At 34.1% G+C, this 27,171-nt stretch overlaps 1 protein-coding gene across 4 annotated transcripts in view; it reads right to left on the reverse strand.

Annotated features, from left to right (window-relative positions):
• RPAP2 (RNA polymerase II associated protein 2) overlaps positions 1-27,171 on the reverse strand; it is a 75,239-nt gene that overhangs the window by 26,770 nt on the left and 21,298 nt on the right. For all 4 annotated transcript variants that reach the window (XM_087447529.1, XM_087447523.1, XM_014779912.2 and 1 more), the window contains 4 exons: positions 25,311-26,241; positions 20,312-20,394; positions 17,204-17,284; positions 7,667-7,735 (listed from right to left, as the gene is read on the reverse strand). In XM_087447529.1, the coding sequence (XP_087303655.1) occupies positions 7,667-7,735; positions 17,204-17,284; positions 20,312-20,394; positions 25,311-26,241 (1,164 nt within the window). The remainder of the gene's footprint in view (positions 1-7,666; positions 7,736-17,203; positions 17,285-20,311; positions 20,395-25,310; positions 26,242-27,171) is intronic.

The raw sequence follows: 27,171 nt of genomic DNA on the forward strand, positions 1-27,171 counted from the left end.
GGTACTCATCTTACTTATGTGGTAGAAATTCCTAGGACATAAGGAAGGAATTGATGTTACAAATCCATGAAGGCCTAAAATCAATTAGAATAGGCATATTTAAGTTTTGGAAAAATTGCAAATATAAGCCTCTAAAATGACTCCTGGGTATGAGGCAAGAAGAGATGACCTTTGAAATTCAATCTATGGAGCCCTCAAAAATTGCCAGTGGAAATTTAAAACAGTGCAACTAATGGAAGCACAAAAGACCCCGAATAGCCAAAGCAGTCTTGAGAAAAAGAACAAAGCTGGAGGTATCACACTCCTTGATTTCAAACTATATTACAAAGCTATAGGAATTAAAACAGTATGGTATTGGCATAAAAACAGACACACAAGTCAAGGGAACAGAATAGAGAGCCCAGAAATAAACCCATTCATATACAGTCAAATAATTTACGACAAAGGAGCCAAGAATATGCAATGGGGAAAGGGCAGTTTCTTTAATAAATGGTGCCGGGGAAAACTGGATGGCCACATCCAGAAGAATGAAAGTGGACCACCATCTTACACCATACACAAAAATGAACTCAAAATGGATTAAAGACTTGAATGTAAGACCTGAAACCATAAAATTCCTAGAAGAAAACACAGGCTGAAAGCTCTCTGACATTGCTCTTAGTGATTTTTTTCTGGATCTGACTCCAAAGGCCAGGGAAACAAAAGCAAAAATAAACAAATGGAACTACATCAAACTAAAAAGCTTCTGCACAGCCAAGGAAACCATCAACAAAATGAAAAGGCAACTTACTGAATGGGAGAAGATATTTGCAAATCATATATCCGATAAGGGGTTAATATCCAAAATATATAAAGAACTCAGACAACTCAACAAAAAATAAACAAACAATCCAATTAAAAAATGGGCAGAGGATCTGAACAGACATTTTACCAAAGAAGACATACAGATGGCCAACAGGCACATGAAGAGATGTTCAACATCACTATTTATCAAGGAAATGCAAATCAAAACCACAAGGAGCTATCACTTCACACCTGTTAGAATGGCTATTATCAAAAAGACAAGACATAATAAGCATTGGTGAGGATGTGGAGAAAAGAGAACCCCCATACATTGTTGGTGAGAATGTAAATTGGTGCAGCCACTACGGAAAAGAGTATGGAGATGCCTCAGGAAATTAAAAATAGAACTACTGTACAATTCAGCTATTCCACTTCTATTTATCTGAAAAATATGAAAACACTAATTCAGAAAGATATATGCACCCCTGTGTTCACTGCAGCATTATTTACAATAGCCAAGATACGGAAACAACCTAAGTGTCCATCTATCGATGAATGGATAAAGAAGATGGCATACACACACACACACACACACACACACACACACACACACAATGGAATACTATGCAGCCAAAGGAAAGAAGGAAATCTTGCCATCTGTGACAACACAGATGGACCTTGAGGGTATTATGCTAAGTAAAATAAGTCAGATACTGTATTATTTGACTTATATGTGGAGTCTAAAAAACAAAACAAATGAACAAACAAAACAAACTCATAGATACAGAGAACAGATTGGTAGTTACCAGAGGGGAAGGGGGCAGGTGAAACGCATGACAGGAGTCAATTGTATGGTGATGGATGGTAAACAGACTTATGGTCGTGATTGCTTTGTAGTGTATACAGATATCGAATTATTATGTTGTACATCTGAAACTTATATAATGTTATTTATCGGTATACCTCAATTAAAAAAAACACATACAAAAAATAAAACAGTGCAGCCACTGTGGAAAACAGTCTAGCAGTTCCTCTAAAGGTTAAACACAGAGTTCCATATGACCCAGTAATTCCACTCCTAGGTATATACTCAACAGAACTGAAAACGTATGTTCACACAAAAACTTGTACACATATGTTCATAATAGCCAAAACATGGAAACAACCCAAGTGTCCATCAACTGATGAATGGATAAACAAAATGTGGTATATCCATATAATGGAATATTACTCAGCCATAAAAGGGAATGAGGTACTGTTACATGCTATGACATGGATGAACCTTGAAAATATTATGTTAAGTGAAAGAAATAAAACACAAAGGCTACATATTATATGATTCCATTTATATGAAATGTTCAGAGTAGGTAAATCCATAGAAACAGAAAGTAGATTAGTGGTTGCTAGGAGATGGGGAAGGGGAAACTGGGACTAAACTAACAGACAGGAGGTTTCCTTTTGGGTGATGGAAATGTTCTGGAATTAGATAGTGGTGATAGTTGCACAATACAGTGAATATACTAAAAACGAGTGAATTGTACACTTTAAAATGGTGAATTTTATGTTATATGAGTTGTATCTCAATAAAAAAATTCAATTAAATATAAAAAATTTTTCAATGATCTATTATGGTCTCAAATACTCAGAACTAAATTGGCAATGTTAGGAGAAATGCTTTGGAATACACCCGAGAACCAATAAATTCTAAGGAAACATCTCTTCATTTTTCATGGTGTGCTTACAAATTTCTCTAAGGAAATTAGTGATGGGTGGGTTATAAAAATAACCTGCTGAGGCAAAAAGCCTTAGTCACATCTTTCCATTCATGCCTGGTACCCTAGGGAAGTGACTCTCTTCAGTATCTGTCTGTATGATGGTTACCTAAAGTGGCTGCCCATGTCCAGTGATGGCTTTTGTTTAGTGATCATGGTCAAGTTGAGCTTGTTTAAATACCATTTCCCAGGACTTACATGCTACTCCCTAAATGATGGGACTACTCAAAGCTTTTAGGAGGAATAAACTATTGCATGGTCTCTGCCTAGGAAGTGGGCCACAGTTCACTGGAAACAGACAGTTCAGATAAATAAAATGAAAGCAGACATTTTTGGAGATGATCTTGAAAGCTTTCCATTAGAGAACATCAAGGGCATAAAACTAGGAATAGCATGTATCCATGCTAGACTACCACAAGTCACTTTCTACCCTCTATTCTTTCTAAGTAATACAAAGTAAATATTTATCTCCTTCATTAGATAACCAAATCATTCCCATGGAACACAACACATCTCTCTCTCCCTGGCTACCCACTAAGAGACATTTGACTTCTATGCTATTATTACCACAGATCATCATACTACAAAGTAGTGGTCTATGTACAAAGGTTTAAAATTAAACTTGGGTGAAAAAAGTTACATTTTAAATACAAGAAGACATTGAGGAAACTGATTCCCATTTCTTGCATGTGGGCTGCTCATAAAGGAACTCAGGCCAGTCAATCTGCTTCTCAATAGCCTTCCATATGGCTTCGCTTTGGCTGCCAGCCTTGGTCTGGACCTTTCCCTAGATTTTTCAGCTTTAGGTCAGCATCTGCACCCCTCTTGTGTTACAGGCTCAAGTATAATGACAGAGGTCAAAGAAGACTGGGAAGAGTAAGAGCAAAGCGAAGAGGGAAAGGAGAAAAGGGAGTGAGCTGAGGGAGGTGTCCTACGGCTATAAAATCTTCTCAAAATACCAGTCAAAATCTTCTCAAAGAAACTATTCTGAATACTATGATGATGATGAAAAGTGATTCTTCAGTTTCTGTTTTCCTATACTAAGGGTAAGATGAGAACTATGACGAATATAAAAACAAATATATGATACACTATGAGGAGGCATCATAAAATGCCCTTTAATGTAATTATCGTGTTTTCTAATTTGGTATGTAAACACATCAAAATATATAAATACATTAACAAGCTTTACATAATAGAGTACAGAGGTACTAAAATATTTATAGCAGACTATATATATATTTATACACATTTTTATTAAAAATCATCACTATGGAAACTGCCTAATATCTCATTAGAGGATGTGGGAAAATCAGATTCAACTTTGTATTATTTCAACATACAGTATGTAAGAGTAAAGTCTGATAAAGTTCAACTAAGATATAAAATTACTAAAACCAAGTGCTTAAGCAATAACACCAATTACTAGGTTACTTTATTCCATTTCTAATCAGTTATTAAAAACCAAAAAAATTGGGTCAATTATCAATATTATAGATGTTCTTCTATGTGTACGGAGTTCTTGAGAATCTTTGTTAATTATAATGGTTATTAAATAAAAATGAGAGGACTCAAGGACATTAATTCCTTCACTGTTAAATAAATGTACACTGCTTAGGCTCTGCTTTAAAAGATCTTTCTGTGTGCTCTTGGTAACTATTTAGGGTCTGAATACACAGTATAAATATCAATAAATGTTGCAGTCACAGTGGCCATTCAAGTCCTATGGAATTAATGAGAAATCTAAATGAAGTGGGAATGGGTCAGGATGTATTTTTATATATAGATGCACTTGATTGAGTGTGCAAAGATCAAGTGTACCAACTCAATTCGATCAATTTCTTTCTGAGATTTTATGGGTATAAAATTTCCATCAGTATAAACTGAGAAATTACATGTTGTGGTTCAAATTTTTTTAATGTTAATATATCCGTGAAAGTGCAAGGTAAGTTACCAGGAAAAGATGATTTGCTACAGAAACATTTTATTTACTTTTAAGAATACAGACGTGAAAATTCAAGACTCAGCTTTATTTCTTTCTTCTGGATTATCATGTTTTGCTCAAAATGTTGATTTTTTCCTTTAACAAGAGTTACACTTCAGCCAGTATAGCAATATACTAATAAAATTATGTATCTGTATATGTATCCTTTTCTAAGTGGTTCTCATGATGAATTCTGAAAACAGCTTTCATGCACTAAACAAATGCTAGTAATAGCAAAACTTTCCAATATTCATATACAAAGAATATTACCATTGTTCTAATAATAATGTATATTACCTTTTATACTCATTTCAGTGACAACTGCCATTCATAATCTTTTTCCTAACTATAAAGACTTATCAGAAGTTCACTTTTTAACATGAATTCCAGAAATGTCTATAAGGAATGACTAAAAAAATTCCAAAGGAAATTTGAGAGTAGATGCAAAGGTTTTCTGAATCATAAGATAACAATTAAAAAAACAAAAAAAAAGAGAATCCCATGTATGGCTATGTTCAATCTTGCAGCAATAAATTAAAAGGCTGAATGGTGGGATTACTGCTCCACAAATGTGTGTGTGTGTGTGTGTGTGTGTGTGTGTGTGTGTTACCTCCTCTGTCTTTATATGTGCATGTCTCTTTGGGTGTCTAAAGTCTCCATATTTTTCACTGTGGTTAAGGCTCTTTATCCAACACTGGCTCTCATGCCTGCTTTTTCTTTCCCCAATGACAAAATGCCTTCTCTAAAAAGTAACTGTGAACTGTGGAGGAAAGAGGGGTGAGAATATAAATTAAAGTATAATTATACTTTATAGAAGTCAATGGAATTAGTTGTAACATGATGGATATGTATTTTAATTCTATCCCCATCTCATATAGTAATATTTACTCTAAAAGGGTGGTAAAAGGACAAGGCTGAGAATGAAATGTGCTATCTGCTGAGCCATAGATTCCCTGGGCGGCAAAAATATGAACAGCCAAAGGGGACTTTCTGAGAAAAGAGGAAATAAGAACTAAAATAATAGGGAGGCAGAAGACAGAAGTCTTAGAAGCTGATGACCAAAGAATAAGGAGATTCAGCTAGTGAAGATACAGAATGTGCAAACGCAGAATGGAAAGGATCAGTGATAACTTGTAAGGAGGGCCTATGGCACAAGTTAGAATTATGAGAAAATAAGATTTGAAAGGCAAAAACCAAGAAGTACCAGGTGATTTGGTGCCTATAGTGACCAAGGATTTTGAAAGAAGCCAAAAAGGCCCTAACTGGAAAGGATTTTAGTTGTTCAGGGATCAAAAGGACCAAGGATTAGGAGAAAGATGGTATATCTAGCCGTAGGGATTAGGGAATAATGAAAGAGAAGGATTAAAGGCAAATGACAAAAGGAAATAGTGTTTACTGCTACAACCTCAAGATTGATGCACAATGTGAAATATGCAATACACCTAAGATGTGAGCAGTTTGTTTCTTTAATTCAATTAAGTTACTATTTTTATGGGTCACCGACCCTTGAAATAAGCAGTTCCCTACACTACATCCAAAGTTAGGGAAGTCAAATAGCGCATAAAAGGACTAGCAAAGCTTTCAGTACTTTGTGCCACATGGGTGCCTCTACTAAAATCAAATGCTAGAGGTTTATTTTTGTTTGGAATAATCATATGAAATTTTAATGGTAGACTTTACTATTTCATTTTCTATACTTTTTTTGTTCCTTGCTATATACATTTTGGAGAAGATGTGGCAAGAGTTTGATACAAAAAAAAGCAGGACCTAACATGTATCCTTAGTAAGCAGCTGCTCATTAAGATAATACTTCCAGTTATTGGCTTAGAAAGCAAGATTCTGAGATTACTGCTGGGCTTAGGCCTCTGACTTGTCAACCAAAAAAGTTACTTCCCCTTTAGAATAATGAATTGCAGAAGTGCAGTTAAACAGTTATCTATGAGGGTTTATTAGCAGGCATAGGATATGGTGGGTGAGCAGAGATACTGATATTTTTTTTGCCAGTGACCAAAATATTTACAAATTTCATAAAATGGAAAGAACTTTCTAAAAAATTAATAAGATCTGTTTCACAAATTACCAATTCAACTGGAACACTGAATAGTAGAAATGACAAAAGATTTGTTCTTATGGTTGATAAAAAATTTATATCAGGGCATTCAAGTAAAGTTATTTTCTGTGTTCTGATTTAATGAATCATGTGAGTTGTATCTGGTTGGGTGACACAGATGCTGGCTCACTGAAGCCTACCCTAATGCCTCCCAGCACAGTCTTCCTTGGGACAGTGAAGCCAGAATAACATGTCAGACTGAAGTAATATCAAAGAAAGAGAATGTAGGGCTGGAGATGCTATAAGGTTGGCTCATAACACATTGTGACCTGTGAGTGTCCAGCAAATATTCAATGTCCTGTGGGCTTCAATGACCTAACAAGCACCAAGTAGCAACAGTAATGCAGTAATGAATGGTCCTCAAAAGAAGACTTTTGCAATTCAAGCTGAAAAACACTACACTTACTAGATGGTTTTAACCGTGTTGACAGATGGCCTTAGAAACCACTAGTGATTTCTTAAAAGGTGAATGAGTATTAAATGTTTTATCTATGCTTGTGTAGTAAGTATCTACTTCAGTTCCTTTAAATCTGTTTGATTTTAAAGATGTACATTAATTTGGAAAATAAAAATTTTCTGATGCTATTAATAATAAAATATACTGAAGAGAAATGAAATAGCATTAGTTATGTTGTTAAAAATACAGATGTAAAATAATGAGGCCCATTCAATGTTAATAAAATGCACTGTTAAAAATGAAATTAAAGGACTATTCTGTATATATCCAGCATGGGGATGTTCTTCTTTTTCAAAAGATAACAAATAATATTTGTGAAGAAAAAGGCCCTCAGAATAAAAGATGGCAAAAAATATAAAGTAGATAATCACAGCTTATCAAAATATGGCATATTACTTTACATGAAAGTTATTTTACCATATAGGAAAGGAAAATAAGGCACAAAATAAAGGTACAACATTTTCTAAGAAAATTTAGAAAATCAATAAACAACTTTGCTTTTTCCTAATCAAAACGCTTCATATTTAGTATTTAGAGTTAAAATCTGAAAGAGTACTTACAATGACAGCAACACCACAGCAATTAAGGTCCACTCTGCAGGTTTGTGTATAATATTTCTATTTGTTAATCTGAAACACAGTAAGATAAAATTTACCAAAGGATTGTTACATTTAAATACATAAACCTTCTATTTTCAGATAAAATCAGATTTATGATACCATGTGTCAAATAGCACTACTTTTTTATTCTTGTTATATTTGATAGGAAAGAGTCAATAGTATAATAATGTGGTTTGATATTCAATATCTGATAATGACCATCTCAAAAGGAAGTGCTCCAGCCTCACTTTTATATATTTATAACAATACTACTACTAGACAAGATGGGAATATATAGGAACAATACAGGAAACCTAAATTGCATGGTTTATTAAAATATACATACACACCTTCCCATAACCATATCCTTTATGTTTCCCCCTAATCAAATGTTTTATTAAAGCTAACAAGGTAAGCAATTTCTGATTTTAATTTTAATTCATCTTTTGCACCTTTCTACGTTGTGCTAGTTCGGCAGCAGGCAGTTAAGGGATGTCACAATACGTAATTTACAGAAATGAGAGTTGACTTAATAAATTGTAAGACTGTCTTTATTCAAGAAAACTTAAGTTTTAAAAAATCAGAAGTAAATTCTATCACTTAGCAGTTGATGACAACAAAATACACTGTAGTCATCTTAGTTTCTCAGAAAGCATTTAGAAAGATCACTCTAAACAAAAAATGATACAAGACTATAAGAAAAAAACAGCCAATAACATCTGATAAACAGCTGTTATCCAAAATATACAAAAATTCTTAAAACTTAACAATAGGAAAACAAAAGCCCAATTAAAAAATGGGGCAAAGACCTCAACAGACACCTCACCAAAGACAAACAAATGGCAAATAAGCATATGAAAAGATGCTCCACATCATATGTCATCAGGGAAATGCAAATTAAAACAACAGTAAGATACTACTACACATCTATTTGAATGTCAAAAATCTTGAACATCAGCAAAACCAAACACGGGCAAGGATGTAGAGCAACAGGAACTCTCATTCAGGGCCAGTGGGAATGCAAAATGGTACTGCCAATTTGGAAGACAGTTTGGCAGTTTATTACAAAACTAAAAATACTCTTACCATACAGTCCATAAATCGTGCTCCTTGGTATTTACCCAAAGCAACTGAAAACTTATGCCCACACAAAAACCTTCACACAGATGTTTATAGCAGCTCTGTACATAACTGCCAAAACTTGGAGGCAACCAAGATGTCTTTCAGGAGCTAAATGGATAAATGAGCTGTGGTACATCTAGACAATGGAATATTATTCAGTGCTAAACAGAAATGAGCTATCAAGCCACAAAAAGACAGGGAGGTACTTTAAATACACATTACTTAAGTGAATGAAGCCATTCTGAAAAGGCTACATACTGTATGATTCCAACTATATGACATTCTGGAAAAAGTAAAACTATGGAGACAGTAAAAAGATCAATGGTTGCCAGGAGTTATGGGGCAGGGAGTGGGGGGTAGATGAACAGGTGGAGCACAAAGGATTTTTAGGGCACTGAAAGTACTCTGATACTATAATGATGGATACATGTCATTAGACATTTGCCCAAACCCATCGATTGTCACCAAAAGTGAACTCGAACATAAATTATGGACTCTGGGTGATAATGATTTTGTCAATGTAGGTTCATCAATTGTAGCAAATGATGACCCTGGTGGGGGATGCTGATAATGGGGGAAGCTATGCAGGTGTGGAGGGCAGGGGTTATATGAGAAATCTCTGTACCTCTCTCTCAGTTTTGCTATGAACTCAAAACTACTCTAAAAAAAAATAGAAGTCTTAAAAAAAAACCCAGCCATAAATAAATGGGCAAAGGATAAGTGCAGGCAATTTACAGAAGAGGAAAGCTGAATGGCTAGTAAACATTTGAAAAGGAGCTCAATCTCACTAGTATTCCGGGAAATTAATATAAAAACAATAATTCACTCTGCCACATTGGCAAAAATAAAAAATTAACAATAGCAAGGGTTGGTGAGGACATGAAGAAATAGTACTTTTAACACACTGTTGATATGAGCAACCATAATTTGGCAATATCTAATAAAGCTGAAAACGCATATGAATAGCTCAGCTACTTCACTTCTAGATATAAACCCCAAACAAACTCTCTTATTTATGCATAAGAAATGCGTATGAAGATAGTTAACGTGATACTGATTATAATGAAAAAAAATAAATTGTGGCATTTTTATAGAATACTAAATGGCTGTCAAAATGAATGAACTAGACTTACATATTTTGCTCATCATAATTTGAATTAAAGAAGCAAGTATGGTATGACATTTATATAAATAAAAACAGACAATACTCAATATTATTTATGGACACGTGTATGTAGTAAAAGTATAAAAACAAAGACTGGAAAGATACACATCAAATACACAGTATCAGTTGCTTCTGAGGAGGAAAGGAGAATGAACCGGGAAAGGGAAAAAAGGGAACTTCATGTCTTAGGGATTTTGTATTGGCTATTCCATCTGCCTGAAACTATTTTTCTCAGATAAGTTTCCTTATGTCACCTTTGCATTAAGGCCTATCTGTATCACCCTATTAAAAAGTGAAACTTCTTTCTACCTCCCGACCCCAAATTCCTGACTCCCTTACCTTGCTATATATTTTTCTTTTTTCGCCCATACCACTTATCACCTTTTAACATATAATTATTGTTTATTATCTGTTTTTCCTTGCCTGAGGGCAGGAATCTTTGTATTCTTCACCTATTTATTCCAAGTGCTCAGAACAAGTGCCTGACAGTCAGTAGGCATTCAATTAATTTTTTCTGAACAAATGAATTAACCTATATTTTGTTTTATTTAAAAATATACGTCTGAATCAAATATTACAAAATATTAAAATCTATTAATTCTGAGTGGAAAATATGTGTATCTTTGTTACATTAATCTGAATTTTTTCCATCATTAAAATATTTTACAAAATTTAAAGTCTAGATAATATAAAAAGGAAGTACAGTATACTGGTTGAAGAGTGTGACAGACACGGGCTCAATACTCAGATCTGTCACTTAGTAGTGTTTTACCTTGAACATATGCAAGGGCTGTAGAACTTTTTTTTTTTTTAATTTAGTAAAACAGGGACAACAGTACTACCTCACATGGTTCTTGTGAGGATTAAATGTACAAAAGATGTTCATGTTGCCAAATCCAAAGGACATTTCTCAGTCCTCATCTTAATCTACCAGCAGCATTTGACACAGTTTATCACTCCCTTCTCCTTGGAACACTTCTTTTACCTGGTTTCCACTTGCCTGATATCCCTCCCTCTCACTGGCACTCCTCCTCAGACCTTTTAATTTTGGATTGCACCAGGGCCTCTGCCATTGGGTCTGTCATCTCCTCTACATATCTTCATTCCCTTTGTGTTATCTTCCACTCTCATAGCTTTAAATATTAGATAACCATGTGCTGACAACTCTCGAATTTATTATCTCTAGCCTGGACCTCTTCCTTGAATTCCAGACTTCTATATCTAATGGTCTACTTGACGTTTCCACTTGAATGTCTAATAGGCATCTCAAAACTTAGTACGGCCAAAATTGAGCTCCTCATCTTCCCCCCAAAATTGTGTCCTCCTGCAGATAGCTCCATCTCAGTAAATGGCTACCCAATCCTTCCAGAATCCAGTTGTTCAGGCCAAAAATCTTGTGGTTAACCTTGACTCTCTTCACGTCGCCCCATGTCCAACCAGTCAACAAGTCCTGATGGTTCTATCTTCAAAAGAGCATCTGATCACTTCTTATTACCTCCACTGCTTTCACCTTGGTCCACATCATTTCTTGCCTAGATTATCGAAACAGCATCCTAAACGGTCTTTCTGCCTCTGTCCATCTATTGCAATTCTCAAATCAGCAGCCAGAGTGATGCTGTTAAAAATGTATATCAGATCGTGTCATTCCTCCGCTCAGAATCCACCAACTGCTCTCCATCTCACACAGAGTAAAAGTAGAATGATGACCATGGCTACAAGGCCTATATAACCTATAGCATACTCTCCACCCTGTACTTCTCTGATCATATCTCTTTGTACCTTTGCCTCTGCTCATTTCTCCAGCCTCACCAGCATCCTTAACAGTCTGTGAACACACCAGGCCTGTTCCTGTTTCAGATCCTTTGTATTTGCTGTTCCCTGTCTGATTTATTTTCACAGATAGCAACATGGCTTGCTCCCTCACAAACTGTTAGATCTTTATACACATGGCATCTTCTCAATGAGGTCTTCCCTGACTAGCCTATTTAAAGTCACTACTTCCTCCCTCCTCAGTACCATCACCTTTCCCTGCTCCTGGCAGGGAAAAGGAGGAGAATGAACTGGGAAAGGGGAAAGGAGGCATATCACCACATAATAATAATACATATACTGTTTTTAAAAACTTACATATGCTCTCTATGAGAACAGTTCCATGAGAGAAGGAATTTTTGTCTGTTTTGCTCACTGCTTTGTCTGCAACAACTAAAACAGAATCTGGCACATAACCAAAAAAAGTCAAAGAAGGATAAGCATGTAAAAAAAATAATGGCAAAAACAGTTAAATAGAATTTCCTTTTCTATTGTACTCAAATCTCCCAAAGTTAAGGCAAATTTAAGATTTCATGAATTCATTTACTCATTCAGCAAAAAATGTACTGAGTGCCTGCTCTATATCACTGTTTCAGGCACTGGGGAAACACGACAAGGTCTCTGCCTTCACTTCAAAGTACTTCTAGTGGCAGAATAGCAAAATTTTACGTGCTCTCATATTTTTCCTTTTCCTGAGTCAAGATAATTTCAGGCACAGATGCTAACTGAATATATTTACTATTATCTGAGTGATAATTAAAAAATGAAAATAGTAATATTTGATAGAAAACATTTAAAAAGCATAAAGTTCTGAAATAAATATTGAAATTCAATACAGACTTAGAAAACTACCTTGATTCATCACTGATGAAATTTAAAACAGGCTTTTGTGCCAAAATATAATTTTAATTCAAATCAGATTTAGAAAAATATCTTGATTCAACACTGATGACAGTGAAACATTACCAAGCAATTTCTGATGGAACCACTATGACAGGTAGATCAATGTAACATTCTGGATAAATGACTGTGATGCAATTCAGTGAAAAGGACAGCTCTATTCACTGGAGAAAGAGTCTTCAAAGAGCTGAAAAAGCTGCTTTATGTTTAAGTTCTAACAGGCTCTCAACTCAAGCTGCACATTAGAATCACCTGGGGGGCTTTTAAAAAATACTAATGTCTGGGCCCAACCCTAACCAAATGAAACTCAATCTCTAGGGGTGCAGCTAGGCTTCTGTAGTTGTTAAAAGCTCCCCAGGTAATTCTGACGCACAACTGGCTTGAGAATCACTGTTCTACAAGTTCCTATTATTGATTATCATTTCAAAGAGAAGGATATGGTTATTTATGTCAACTCTTTTCCACTGCCAGTATTGATTGAAAAGCTCTCTCAACATTCATCACTGTCATCAATATGGCATTTTTTTCAGAGACTTCACCTAGAAGCCCTAGCCTACAAATAGACACATATCTGCTGAAGTTTTCCTGCCAGAATCTGAAGACCCCAAATGAGTTATCTTACCAGAGGTCATTCTATACTCTAAGTAACTGAAACTTTTCCGAAAAGCAGCAAAGCCGATTTAAGAAATTTTTATTAAAGCTATAGACTTTAACCTGCAGGTGCTAAAGAATAAAGATTTTCAAAAATAACTTAATTAACATCAACATTTTTATAACATACCCTACACCAAAATAATGCATAATTTTTTGGCTTATTTTCCTCTAACTTTTAATTAAATTTCAAACATATATAAAAGTAGAGAGAATATAAAATAAACTCCCACATACTCATCACAACTTTGATAATTATCAACTCCTGGTCGATCATATTTCATCTCTGCAACCCTGTACTCAACATCACCCTAACCTGGATAATTTTGAAGCAAATCTCAGACATCACATCGTTTCATCTAGGCTTTATTTTAATGTTAATAATGCAGATACTAACTGGAAAGACTTACACAATAGGAATGATAGAAAAGGTGATAAAATAATAGTTTATAAATACAAAAGGAAAATGACATTTGAAAGTCTCCTCATATCTGCAGTCCGTTAGCTACCTCTTACAGGACTGAAGAACACTGTGCCTTTTGTCTTGGCTAGCTTAGGTGTCACAGAGGCTTAGTTTCGTAAGTAATAGAACCTTCTTAAGTAGAGTTCTTACTTGGGGTCTACAGGGGTGATAAATGAAATGACTATTTTTTTAAATTTTTGATACTAATGAGTACTGAGACAACCAATGGCAGGTTTTTTAAAAAAATTTTTCAGCTTTACTCTGGTATAATTGACATACAGTAGTTATACATATTTAAGGTGTACAGCAATGTTTTGATATATGTATACACTGTGAAATGATCACCACAATCAAGCTAATTAACATATCCATCACCTCACATATAGCAACCATTTCCTTTCTTTTTTTTTTTTTTTTGTGGTGAGAACACATAAGATCTATCCTCTTGACTTAGACTTGGAGTCTAAACCCAAGTACTAGTTGTGTGATTTAAAAGAGATTACTTAACTTCTCATCCCTTATCTGTAAAATGAAGATAAAACCACTATTTTTTGGAAATTAAATGAGATAACATATGGCAAGTGCCAAGCACAGCCTGGCACTTAGTGAGTACTATACTCACTACATGTATTGACATAGACCAGACATTATTGCCAGGGCTGCTTCAAAAATTAAAAATAACAGCCTGGACAATGGTTTCCAACCTGAAATACCTAAATTCCTAGAGTATATGAAATGGGGCAATCTTGCAGTTGTAGCCTAACATTTCTTTCCAATGGGTTTCTGGTAAGTTTTGAGAAACTCAGAATGGTAAAAAAAAAAAAAAGCAAAAAAAATAAGACATCCATCAATCTACAGAAAAATAGCTCTAGAAAAAAATACGAAGTAAATTCAATTGCTTGTTAATCTATTCTAAACGAGTGGAGTAAAAAATGAAGTACAGAATTCATATTTGTATTCAAGATCAAAGGTCTTATTTTAATATCTCTTCTGATATGTCTTCAGTGAACTTTACCGGTTTGCTCAGAATGGTGATTAAATGAATGTGTCTGCAAGAAACTGAATAGCAAGTCCTTTAAAAATCAATGAAACAGAGCAGCACTTGGTCTTTATCTTCCCTCGGCTAACCTTTCTGTTAATATGATATTCACTTCCTGATAAATCCTGAACAAATCCTAAATTTCAGTGCTTCCACATTGTGTATATCTATTCATACTTTATCATCAGTGTAGACAGTTGAAAAACACTTTTTCCTTTGGATGCATGGTTCTGTGATAGGTATAAGATAGAGCACCTAAAAAACAAGTGTCTCTCTCTTCATCACTAATAGGGACGCAGAGAAGTTCAACTCTGGTCTTGGTATTTGGCCCAAACCCTCTTTTTGGCAAAGCATTTTGTCAGTCTTCCAAAGGCCTAAGCCAATCTGAGCATCATTTCTGGCATTCTTAAACTTGTGTGTGATCAATGATCTTGTGATTGCATAGTCTGCATGATATCTAATGAATGTAACAATCTTAGTAATTAGAACAATCATGTCACTCAGATTTACTACTACCTGAACATTGACTTTCAAATATAAACATTCTAGATGAAATGGAGCGAAAATGTGCTTATGTGCCTGTTTTATCAGTCAACAGAAGAATAATTAATTATCGATGAATTGCTGCAGTAATTAATGATACTTGTGAAAACTGTAAATTTTATGTATAAAACAATTAGTAAAAATTTTCAATTATTTAGCAAAATCAATTGACAGTTAATGCAACTATTGAATACATTAAACTGATTTCTTTCTCAAGAACATTATACACTGCAAAAAATGTTTATACAAATTCAAATAATGTAAGACAGAATAACAGAGATTAGATTTTATCATAATTCAATCTTTGCAGAACTGTACTATGTACTAGCCTTCATAACATTAAAGAAAATAACTTTTAAGAGCTGTATTTAAATTTTAGCTATTTATTTCCATTTAGGTCACAAATCCTTCAAGAAAAAGTCCTATTGGGGAATTCTTCACATCTTGGGATGATGAATTAAAAACAACGTCCTCTCAGAATATCATCAGTTGGAAAAATATCTTAATTATGTAAAGAACAGATATGCAAAAATCCAAATATAATTAAAATAATAAAAAATGTTAAGACAAAGCCGTTAGAGAAAATCGAGGTACCCCGAACACACTTTGTTTAGTCAAACTTCACAACAAAAGACTTTACAAGAATGTCTTAAGACAACTCTTATACTCTTGAGTCTATGAAGGCTAAATATATAAATGTAAAGTGTTACAAATGATCCTTTTCAGTAGCTGAAGAGGAAGAATTTTTGAGATTTGCCTAAACTATGAATCCCAGTTCCTGTTAGTAAATACCCTATTGAAAAACATTTTCCTGAGTTACTTTGTGGCACACAAAAAAGTTAGTGATGTTTTTAAATGGGCTAGTTGAAAGTGAATGTCTACTTGGTATTACTGATATACAGTACAGTGACTGCAAGAGAAATCTAAAAGCTGACAGTGTCAAGAAATTGTTCCTGTACTATAATTTTAAACTTTTAAAATCTTACTACTACTGTTGACAACAAAACCATAATAATAATTAATCTTTTGGATTAAATAATTCTTCTATCCTAGAAGTTCATTCTATGTTGGTGCTATCTGCCTTTAGCCACAGGCAAATATTGATTTTAATATTTGGTCATTGGTTTTTGGCCAAATTGTGTATTTGGTACACCTCTAATAATAAGGTATTTAGAGGCCTATCCCTGTGCTTCTTGGTAGAGAACCTAGTCTCAGCCTGGTTGAATATTCTTACCTTGACAGTTTTAGAAAAATTCCAACTGCTCCACTTTCACAGTTCATACTCTCTATTCTTCTTTCCTTTGTATTTCTTATCACTTCAAATCTGTTCTACACAATTCAATGTTAAATGACCCACTGTTTTGTATTGTTCACTGTGCTCACCTTATGTTCTCACAAGAGAGTTCTTCCTTGAGGGTGGGCATTATGCTTCTTTTGCATTGCCCACAGTGCCTAGCACAGTGCTGGTCATCTGATATATATTTACCAATTCACTAAAATCCAAGATGTTACTGGCTGACCACCTTTGTGTCACAGATATCGTTTTCCTTCTTTATTTTAGGCTATTCTAAAAATAAACTATCCAAAGCTAAATATATCAAGGTTTGAGCAAATAAGGGGTTGCATTTCACAAAAGATAGAAGTAATGCTGTTTAGTGGAGGAGAAAATAGAATACTGTATTCAGATCTAAGACACTGAAGGTAAGTCACTTATTTTTTTCATGCCTTAGTCCACCCATGGATTCTGCAAGGCAATCACATAAAGTCAAAATAATTGAGAAGGAAAGTTGTAATATTAACACTAACCTGAAAGTTCGGACAAGATTTTTAAGTTGCATGTAAATATCTCCTAACGTAATCTGAAGAGGCCCCAAAAGTCCAGGCAATCTGAAAATAAAATATTACATTTCTTTAAAAATATAATTTAATTATATAGACACATTTTTCGGGTCTTGCCTAAGTCTGGATTTTCCGTAGGTAATAACGGCACTTAGGCAGAGGCAGTTAAGCGAGGTTATGACTGGTGAGAAGTCATAAGGAAACATTTCATAATAACCCCACACTCCACTTTGCAGTCTATGCTACACTGTGAGGCACTGAAACGTAAAAATATCATTTTGGCTGCTATCTATCTTCTTGTCTCTAGTTTTTCTTACCTCTTTACTTTCAAATATTAGACTAAATGGAAAGAACACAAGGCCAGAGAAACTGCCCCCAAATGGTTCAATCTGGGAGTGTGACATAGTTCTCCTTATATATTAAATCTTTATGGTGGGAGTAAAAATTGGTACATTTCAAGAGCAGTCTGACAATATATATTAATATTTTAAATGTGGATACTCTTTGACCCAATAGTTTTACTAGGAAAAAATTTACCCTAAAGAAATAATCAGATAAACATAAAAAAGATGCTTGTTGCAGAAATATTTTTAGTAGTGAAAAAATGGAAACAAATGTCCATCAATAGGTGATTGGTTAAATAAATTATGATATACCCATATAATGGAATATAAGAAAAGCTTTAAAATGATAATGTGAATCTATATTATTTTATTATGGAAAGATATTCATGATAAATGTTAAGTGAAAAATACATATGTAGTATTGCCCCGATCAGCCCTGTGCTAACATCTGCCAATCCTCCTCTTTTTTTGCCGAGGAAGACTGGCCCTGGGCTAACATCCATGCCCATCTTCCTCCACTTTATATGGAGCGCCGCTACAGCATGGCTTGCCAAGCAGTGCGTCAGTGCGCCCCGGGATCTGAACCGGCGAACCCCGGGCCGCCGCAGCGGACCACGCGCACTTAACCACTTGCGCCACCGGGCTGGCTGGTTTTGTCCCATTTTTATAAAAACATACATACTATACAATGTTATCGTATATGATACATAGTATACATCAAACATAATGCTATTGTATATGACACACAGTATATATCAAACATATTTCATTCCTTTCAGGTTTATACCATAATGGAGAGAACTAAAGAGAATGAAAATACATACACCATATATATCATATACATGTCAGGGATAAACATCAAAATACTAATATTAGTTATCGTTGAGTGGTGGGATTATAGATGATTTTCACTTCCTTCTTTATACCATTTTATACTGCCTAAATCTTCTGCAATAAGCATGTATTACTTTTTTTAAACTTATGAAAGTTTCAAACATGTTCCAAAATAGAGAGAATAGCAATAACAACCCCATGTATCTATCCCCAGATTCAACCTCCCAATATTTTGTTACATTTGCTTCATTTTTCCTTTCTTCTTTTGTTTGCAGAATATTTTAGAGTAAATCCCTGATATCATGTCATTTGATCCCTAAATATTTCCTTATGTATCTCTAAATACAAGGGAATTTTCTTTTATAATTGCAATAAAATTACCATATCTAACCAAATTAACACTAATTCCTTCATATTATCTAATAGCCATATTATCTAATAGCCATTTTCTGTATATATTTCATTTTATTTGATTATCTAAAAAAAAGTCTTTTTGCAATTGGTTTGTTCCAATCAGAAACCAAAAAAGTTCTTACTTTTATAACCAAGTGTTGCTTTTATAATGAGAAAAAAACTCAACTGCTTTCATAAACAACCAATCAACCAACCAAACCCCTATGTCACCATAATTATTTTGTTTTCAGTGTTCTTTGTGCTTCTTTTTTAAGTTATTCCACCTCTTCTCAAATTTAGTTCTTGTGCTATTATCAATAACTTGGTCTTCTAGCAGGGTTCCTTTTGCTATTTTCTGTTGCAGCCCAAACCCAGAAGGAACAGAATTCCTTCAATGACATGCCTATGTGATGTTAAATTTAAAACTGAGTACTTTCATTAGCTAAAAAGTCTAAAAAACTCTTTTCAGATAAATATCTACCTACTGATTACATACTAGTATAGATAATCCATCTCAACTTTCAAAACCTATGTAACTAAAGGCAAGGATTAAAATCTTCTTGTCCTATGAATCAGAGAGATGGTGACTTATACTGTTTTCTAACCTAATATTTATCAGAAACAAATGTACAAATATGATGAGCTGATAAAATGCAAAACTAATGACAGATTTATTATATATGAAGAGCCTAACATATAACAGGTACTCAATAAATATTAATTTAAACATTTATATAAAATGTAAAACTTAGGGGAGTAAGCTGCTCAAAATATTATGACTTCCAGAGAATGTTTTTCTTATTTTTGAACTACTACAAAATTAAGACTTCTCCATATGCACAACTCAAACAATGACTGAAAACACCTTTCCATCTTTTCAGCTAAAGAAAGAAAATGCAGGTTGAAAAGTTTACGACAGCCCTCACACCTCTGGAAAAAAGATTTTCAAGCTCCTTTTGAAAGAGAAACCAAGATTGCAATTTTTAAATGTCATTTATGACTGGGCTAATCACAAGAATAATAATTTCCACCACGGGAAGCTTCAAACTAAAGTGCAAAGTTGAACAAAAACTCAAGTTGCTGAGTGTGAAATGATTTTACAAATATGTATGCAGAGTGAGTTAACAGACCGTTAAAACTGTATAAAGTCTTATTCACATGTGAAACTGATGTGACACATTTACCACAAATCAGTATTAAAATGGGTCTAGCTTTGGTACTTTTTCCCTTCACTGGATTATTAAGTTTGGTTTTCTACTTCCATAAGCTCAACCCTCCTCTTTATTATGTGCCTCTCTGTCTTCTACACAAAACTTAATTTCAATATTTCCTTGGTAGGGTATCTTAAAAAGCTAAATTTCTTAGGTGAAAAAATCCATGTAAACTTTTCATATTATTTTTCAAACTGTTCAAAATTCAAGGATAACACCTATAAATTACGAACTCACAAATACCAAGTTAATTTTAAAATATTATAAAAGTGGGATGACAATTACATACTTACACTTTACTCAATTTTTCAAGTACGATGCGTTTTCTAATTTGGTTCTGAGAACTTGAATCTATCAGTGGAAAGGTGGGATCATGCTGAAACACATTTTTAAACAAGAAAAACAAAAAAAAAATCATAAATTTACATTCTTTCTTTGATAAGAATAAACATTAAACACATAACTTTACACCTGTTGTATGGTAGAACCAAAACTAGACTTAAGAATTAGAACATTTAAATTTGAGTATCGGTTAAGTCATTAGCCTGATGTGAACTTGCATGAGTCATTTGCCCTCTTTAAGAATGTTTTCTCATCTGTATAATAGGGATACTAATCCCTTCTTTATTAAATGAGAAAATGTATATGAAAGGACTCTGTAAATTGCTAAATGCTATACAAATGTAGGAAAATAAAAGATTAAAATTAGAAAATACTATAAATATATTAGGGGGAATTCCATTTCTAGAAATGGCATATAAGATAACACAAGCCACCCCTCCTGCTGAGAACTGAAAAAGCTGGGAAAAAAAACCCATATTTGTTTGAAAGCATCAGAGAGCTAACAAGGCAGTGAAGAATTACTGCCTGAGATTCTGGATAAGGTAATTCCAGAGAGAGCACTGACTAATTCCAGAAGAGGCAATTTAGATACTGAGAACCTGAGCACTGTTTTTCTAATAAACATTAGATTTGGGGGCATGCCAAGAAAGGAGAGGTACTGGCAACCCTCCCCAAGCTTGAGACAGGACTTAGAAGGACCACACTCTAGCAGTAAGAATGAATAGGAAACAGACTGGCTCTTACAGGGACTGAAGCCCAGCTTCAAAATATCTTAATCCCTCACTAGATTAAGGTGATTTGGGACTGCTACAGATCATCTGCCAGAAGCAAACATAAATCTGTTCCAGAGGAAGATAACATCAGCCTGGGTCTCAAGTTATCTTGTAATTTTTAATACACAATGTTTGCCACATAATAAAATAATAAGAAAACAAGACAATATAATCAAAATCTGAAACATTAGCCCACAGAAATCAACCCCTAGGGAATTCAGATAATAAAGTTATCAGCTTTATTTAAAATAACTATGTAGAATATATTCAAAGAAAAATGACAAGATTGAAAATTTCAGCAGAGAACTGGAAACAATATAAAAGAACCAAATGAAAATCTCAGAACTGAAAAATATAGTATTTAAAAGTAAGAACTCAATGGATAGATTTAATAATATAGTAGAAATGACTGAAGAGAGAATACTGACTTGGAAAATATCCAGAATGAAGCACAGTCACACCCAACACCCTCTCCCTCCCACCCCCACAATGCAAAGCACAAAAGAATATAAAAGACATAGAAGACAGAGTGAAAAAGACTAACATATCTGTAATTGGAGTACCAGACAGAGAGGAAAGGGAGAATGGGACAGAAGCAATATCTGTAGAGATAATAATTGAGAATATTCCAAAACTGATGAAAGAAATCAAGTTACCGATGTAAGTATTACAACAGTCTAAAGAATAAATACAAATATAATCACACCTAGGCAAAGCATTCTAAAATTCATGTCAACCAAAGATTAAAAAAAATCTTAAAAGTAGCTAAAGGAAGAAAACAATATTTTCAAAGCAGCAGCAATAAGAGAAATAAATGGAAGCCAAAAGACAAGGGAATATTTTCAATGAGCTGAAAGAAAATAACCGCTAACCTAGAATTCAATACCCAGGAAAATATCTTTCAAAAGTGAAAGTAAAATAAAGAATTTTCTGACAAACAAAAACAGAAAATTCATCATTAGCAACCTGGCACTCACGGAAATAAAGGATATTCTTCAGACCCAAGGCAAATGATCCCAGATGGAAGAATAGAGATGCAGGAAGGAATGAAAAACAATGAAAGAGTAATTAATTAGGCAAATCCAACTGAATATTGACTATAAATAGTCTTTTAGGGTTTAAAATATAGAGAGAATAAAAATACACAAGAGCACATAAGTAAAGGGGGGGTAAATGGAGTTAAAGTTTCTAAGGTACTAATTGTCCAGGAAGCAATAAAAGTACTAACTTATATTAGACTTTAATAAGACAAAGATTCAGGTTTTAATCTTTGCAGTAACCACTTAACAATCAGTAAAAGAATGTATAAAAACAAGCTAACAGAGGCTAAAAAATGGAATAATGATATTTAATCCAAAGAAAGCAAGAAAACAAAAGGAAACATAAAACAGGTGAAACATGCAGAAAGCAAAGAGTGAAATGGTAGATTTAAACCCAAATATATCAATTATGACATTAAATGTAAATCGACTGAATTCTTGACATAAAGGACAAAGATTATCAGCCTAGATAAAAAAAGAGAGTCCTTGAAAATATTAATAAAAGAATGCTAGCATCAGCAAAGTAGACTATAAGGCAAAAAACAAAACAATGTAGAGAACGGTTACCCCATAACGCTAAGAGGTTTCAATTTACCAGGAAGACATAACACTCTTACATTTGCACCCAATAATATGGTCTTAAAATCTAAAAAGTAAAATTCACAAAACTAGGAGGAGAAATAATCAATCCATAATTACAGTGAGAGATTTTGACCCACCTCTCCCACCTTTCTCAGTAACTGATGGAATGAGCAAACCTCCCGCCCAAAAAACAAAGAAACCCAAAATCAATAGTGCTTCTCAAACTTGAATGTAAACACCTCTCCCCAAAAGAAAACAATGAAATCTGATCCATACTCCTCACCATAAGCAAAAATCAACTCCAGATCAAACGGAGATCTAAATGTGAAAGGAAAAACAATAAAGCTTCCAGAAGATGAAATAACCGGGGCTAAGCACAGATTTCTTAAAGAAGTCACTAAAGGAAACAATTAATAAACCGGACTCAAGACATCATTAATGAAAGTGAAAGGGCAAGTCTCAGAGTGGAAGATGATATTTGCAATACACATAACTAAAAATGGGCTTGAATCCAGAACACATCAAGAATTCCTACAAATTAGTACGGAAAAAACCCCTAGATATTCCAATAGATAAATGGAAAACAGACTTGAATGGGCACTTCACAAAAGAGAGTATCCAAAAGGTTTATAAGCAAATGATACAGTACTTAACTCATTAATCATCAGAGAAATGTATTATAACCAAAAAGCAGTACCACCAGAATGGTGAAAAGGTACAATATCAAGTACTGATGAGAATGTAGAGTCATGGAAACTCTCATACAGTGGTAGTGGAATATAAACTAGTACAACCATTTTGGAAAACTGCTTGGCATTATCTACTATAGTTGCATATATGCATACATTATGACCCAGAAATTCCAGTCCTGGATACACACCCAACAGATATGCATGCATATTAGAAGAGAGACATATACAAGCAAGTTCATAAGAGCTCCAAACCAGCAACAGCCTACATGCTCAATAATATAGACAAACTGTGGTATATTTCTATATTAGAATACTATGCAGCAATAAAAGAATGAACTACAGCTACACTCAACAACACAAATGACTCACGGATATAATGTTGCATGAAATAAACTGGACACAAAAGAATATATACTGATTGAATCCATTTACATAGAGTTCAAAATTGGTAAAACTAATCTATGCTATTACAACAGTCATTAATTTTGGAAAGAGGTAATGATTAGGAGGATACCTAGTGGGGCTTCTGGTTTACTCAAATTTCTTGGCCTGGTAGTGATTACACGGGTGTGTTAATTTGTGATAATTCAGTGAGCTGTACATTTACTATTTGTGTTATACTTCAATGAAAAAGTTTTAAAATGTTATACAACAGAGGAACAGTCATATTTCAGGGATTAACTTTTCCTTCTTAAGGCTCATAAGCACAAAAATGATAAAACAAGTGATGCACTAAGGTAGGTTTATGCAGCTGAATGACAGAGATCAATGTTTCTCCAAATTACAGATACCATCTAATAAAACAGTTGAAGTGATTTCAAATATAGTGCTGGGCTAGGTAACATTCTGTAGAAATATAAGAAATTTCTAAATGTTTACTCTATTTCCACTTTCATCCTCTTTCTAAATCTCCAAATGTGTTCTGAAATTTAGAGCCACATTTACCCAGAAATGTTAATAACAAACTTTTGTGGTAAAAACAAGGTTATCACCTACTCCTCTTCAAGCCAAATGACTTCATTTCCCAAACTACTCATCAACCAAAAATGGTAACAGAAATACTGAAAGAACCTCCCTAAATCTCGGCGGCATACATTCAGTCTCTACATATAACTACTATTTACTGAGTACCAATTATATGTCAGGCACTGTGATAAATGCTTTTCATACATTATCTTTAAAACTCATAACAACTGAGCAAGGGAAGTATTTATAGTCCCATTTACAGAGGAGCAATCAGACTCAAGAGACTAACTATAATTTTTATACAGCTAGTGAAAATGATAGAGCAGATATTCAAATCTAGGTCTACCTGAATATGCTCTTTCCATTTTCTCCTATGTCCATTATTTCCCAATAAGTCTCCTTTACTATATTATTTTCATTTCTAATATTTTAAATGGACATACTTGCCAAGTCTTATCCAGACAAATATTTTACTATTCAACTAGTAAGTCTACTCTACTGCATATAGTCCCATTGGAAATAAAACACAGACACACCCCATGTAGAAATCTGAAATACCTAACAACAAAGAAAAAACAAGCCTCTTCAGAGAGTCTACATACTATATGAAGAACTAGGTTTTAAAGAAAATTTTGTCCCAGAATTCTAGACTATTTCTACATTAGAGAAAAATGTTATGCATTTATGAAAACTTTCTGTGGGCAAACTTCAACTTATTTGGAAAATAGTAATGCCAATACTGGAGGTGGCATTTTAAACCAAAAGACTGAAAGGCTAAAGAAACTTTCTGCAAATTTAACAATTGTCTCTTCAGTTTTCTTCTTCCTACTCCAAGATTTACTATGGTGCGAGTTCCATTGTTAGCAGCATGGAAAACTCATCATCATTAAGACATACCTCTTCAGAGTCTTGTGATCTGGTGGTTTCTTCATTCAAAACATATCGTCCTCTATAAAACTCTCTGATCCTTAGATTTAATGTTTCAGTTTCTTTTTTCAAGTTCTCATAACTTGGCAGTGGTTTAATGGCTGTATCTGAGGCCCTAAAAGGTAAAGACTCATCCAAGCTGTTCTGAGATTCCCTTGAGGCAGAGGAATGACTATCTGGGTCAGAGTTTATGTCATCTTCATCAAGTTCTTCTTCTTTAACCAGAGGAACTGAAGGAGGTTTCTGACACAAAGAAGCATAATTCTGGCCATACAAAAACCTCAAAGTTTCTTCTGTCTTCCACTCAATCAAAGTCTCCTTCAGGACTTTAAGTAAGTTTGCTTTTGCAACTTCAGGACACAGCTGCACTGAAGCTGACCTAGAAACTTGGCTTGATTTGGCAAATTTCCTCTTAAAATGCTCAGCACTCTTCTTACTTATACCTACTAGAGTTATTTTCGAACTACTGTATTTATTTTCACAAATTTCTGAGGCTTCTAATTTTTCTTGCAAAGGACTATTTGAAGAAATCTGAGTATTCACTGTTTGTAAAGGAAGTTCACAAGCAACAGCTTTCTCCTGACTATCTAATCTGCAACTGCCTAACTGCTCAGTGACATCTATTACTGTCTGTTCTTTGTCTTCATTTTTGGAGTTAGCTTTTTGACCAGCTTTCTTTTTCATTATGCTTTTTTTGCACAGCTGTGGCCTTATACCCGTTGCATTTGGTCTGTTTCCTGGTAGAATGGAGGAAATAAAGTCTTGTTCATTATCACTGCTACTATCACTATGAGTGCTAGAAGAACTAGACTCATAATCCTTCTCAAAATGGCCAGGATTGTCAATATCTGATGTCTTAATGGCTTTACTGCATAACAGTACTTCTTCTCCAGAATGGCCACTGCAGAAGGAGAAAAAAAACAAAATAACTATAACGGAAAAGCAAAATGTCCCACTGTATTTATACTTGGTAACTTTCAAGGTAGAAATTTTTATTCCCTAGGCAAAGCCTTATTTATGGGCCTATATTTATATACGCTTGTACACAGACACAGACACATATGCTTCAGAAGAAGGCTATAATTCTGTAATTTCTCAACATCTTATTTATTTGCTATAGTTCTCCTTCCATCTTTCCTTGTCTTTTTTCCCCATTACTTTAAAAGTGTTACAAGAATACAGCAAAAAGAAAAAAAAATATTTGATAATTCCATCCAACTGAATTATTTTGATTTCTGCCTCCTCCATTTCTGACTGTTTTATATATCCTTTTTTAAAAAGAGTTTTCTTTTGAAAACTTCACTATACTGGTTTCTCAAAAAAATACATATTATAGAAATGCTTTAGGTTTTGAAAGATAAAAAGAGATGTTTAAACATTTTCCAATTCTGGTTGATAGTTATACAGAAAATTCCACAGAATGAAAAACAGAAGAAAGTCACAGCAGAAAATAAAGTTGGCAAATCAACATTTATCAATGAAAGATATAGTTATATTTGAAAATCCAGTTACAACACAATGCTAACACAATAAAAGACAACAGTTTTCCCTTTGACTACGTTTCTTCAATTTTCAAATTAGGTTTAAGAAAGATTAAGAATTATGAAAGAGTGAAGGAAAAGAATAGCTCTGTCTATACACACTTGAGATAAAGAAGGATAGGTGAGCAGTTGGCCTATCTCAAGCCAATGCCCATATTAGAACTTTAAATCTCATCACGATGAGAAGGATTCTGGGTCAAGAAGCACGTGCGTCGGGGGGAGAGGGGGTGACAGGGTATATGAGAACTCTCTACTTTTCACGTAATTTTTTTGTAAACCTAAAATTGGTC

Source organism: Ceratotherium simum, chromosome 2 (assembly GCF_057802395.1).
Source record: "Ceratotherium simum simum isolate JZ-2026a chromosome 2, ASM5780239v1, whole genome shotgun sequence".
NCBI lineage: Eukaryota > Metazoa > Chordata > Mammalia > Perissodactyla > Rhinocerotidae > Ceratotherium > Ceratotherium simum.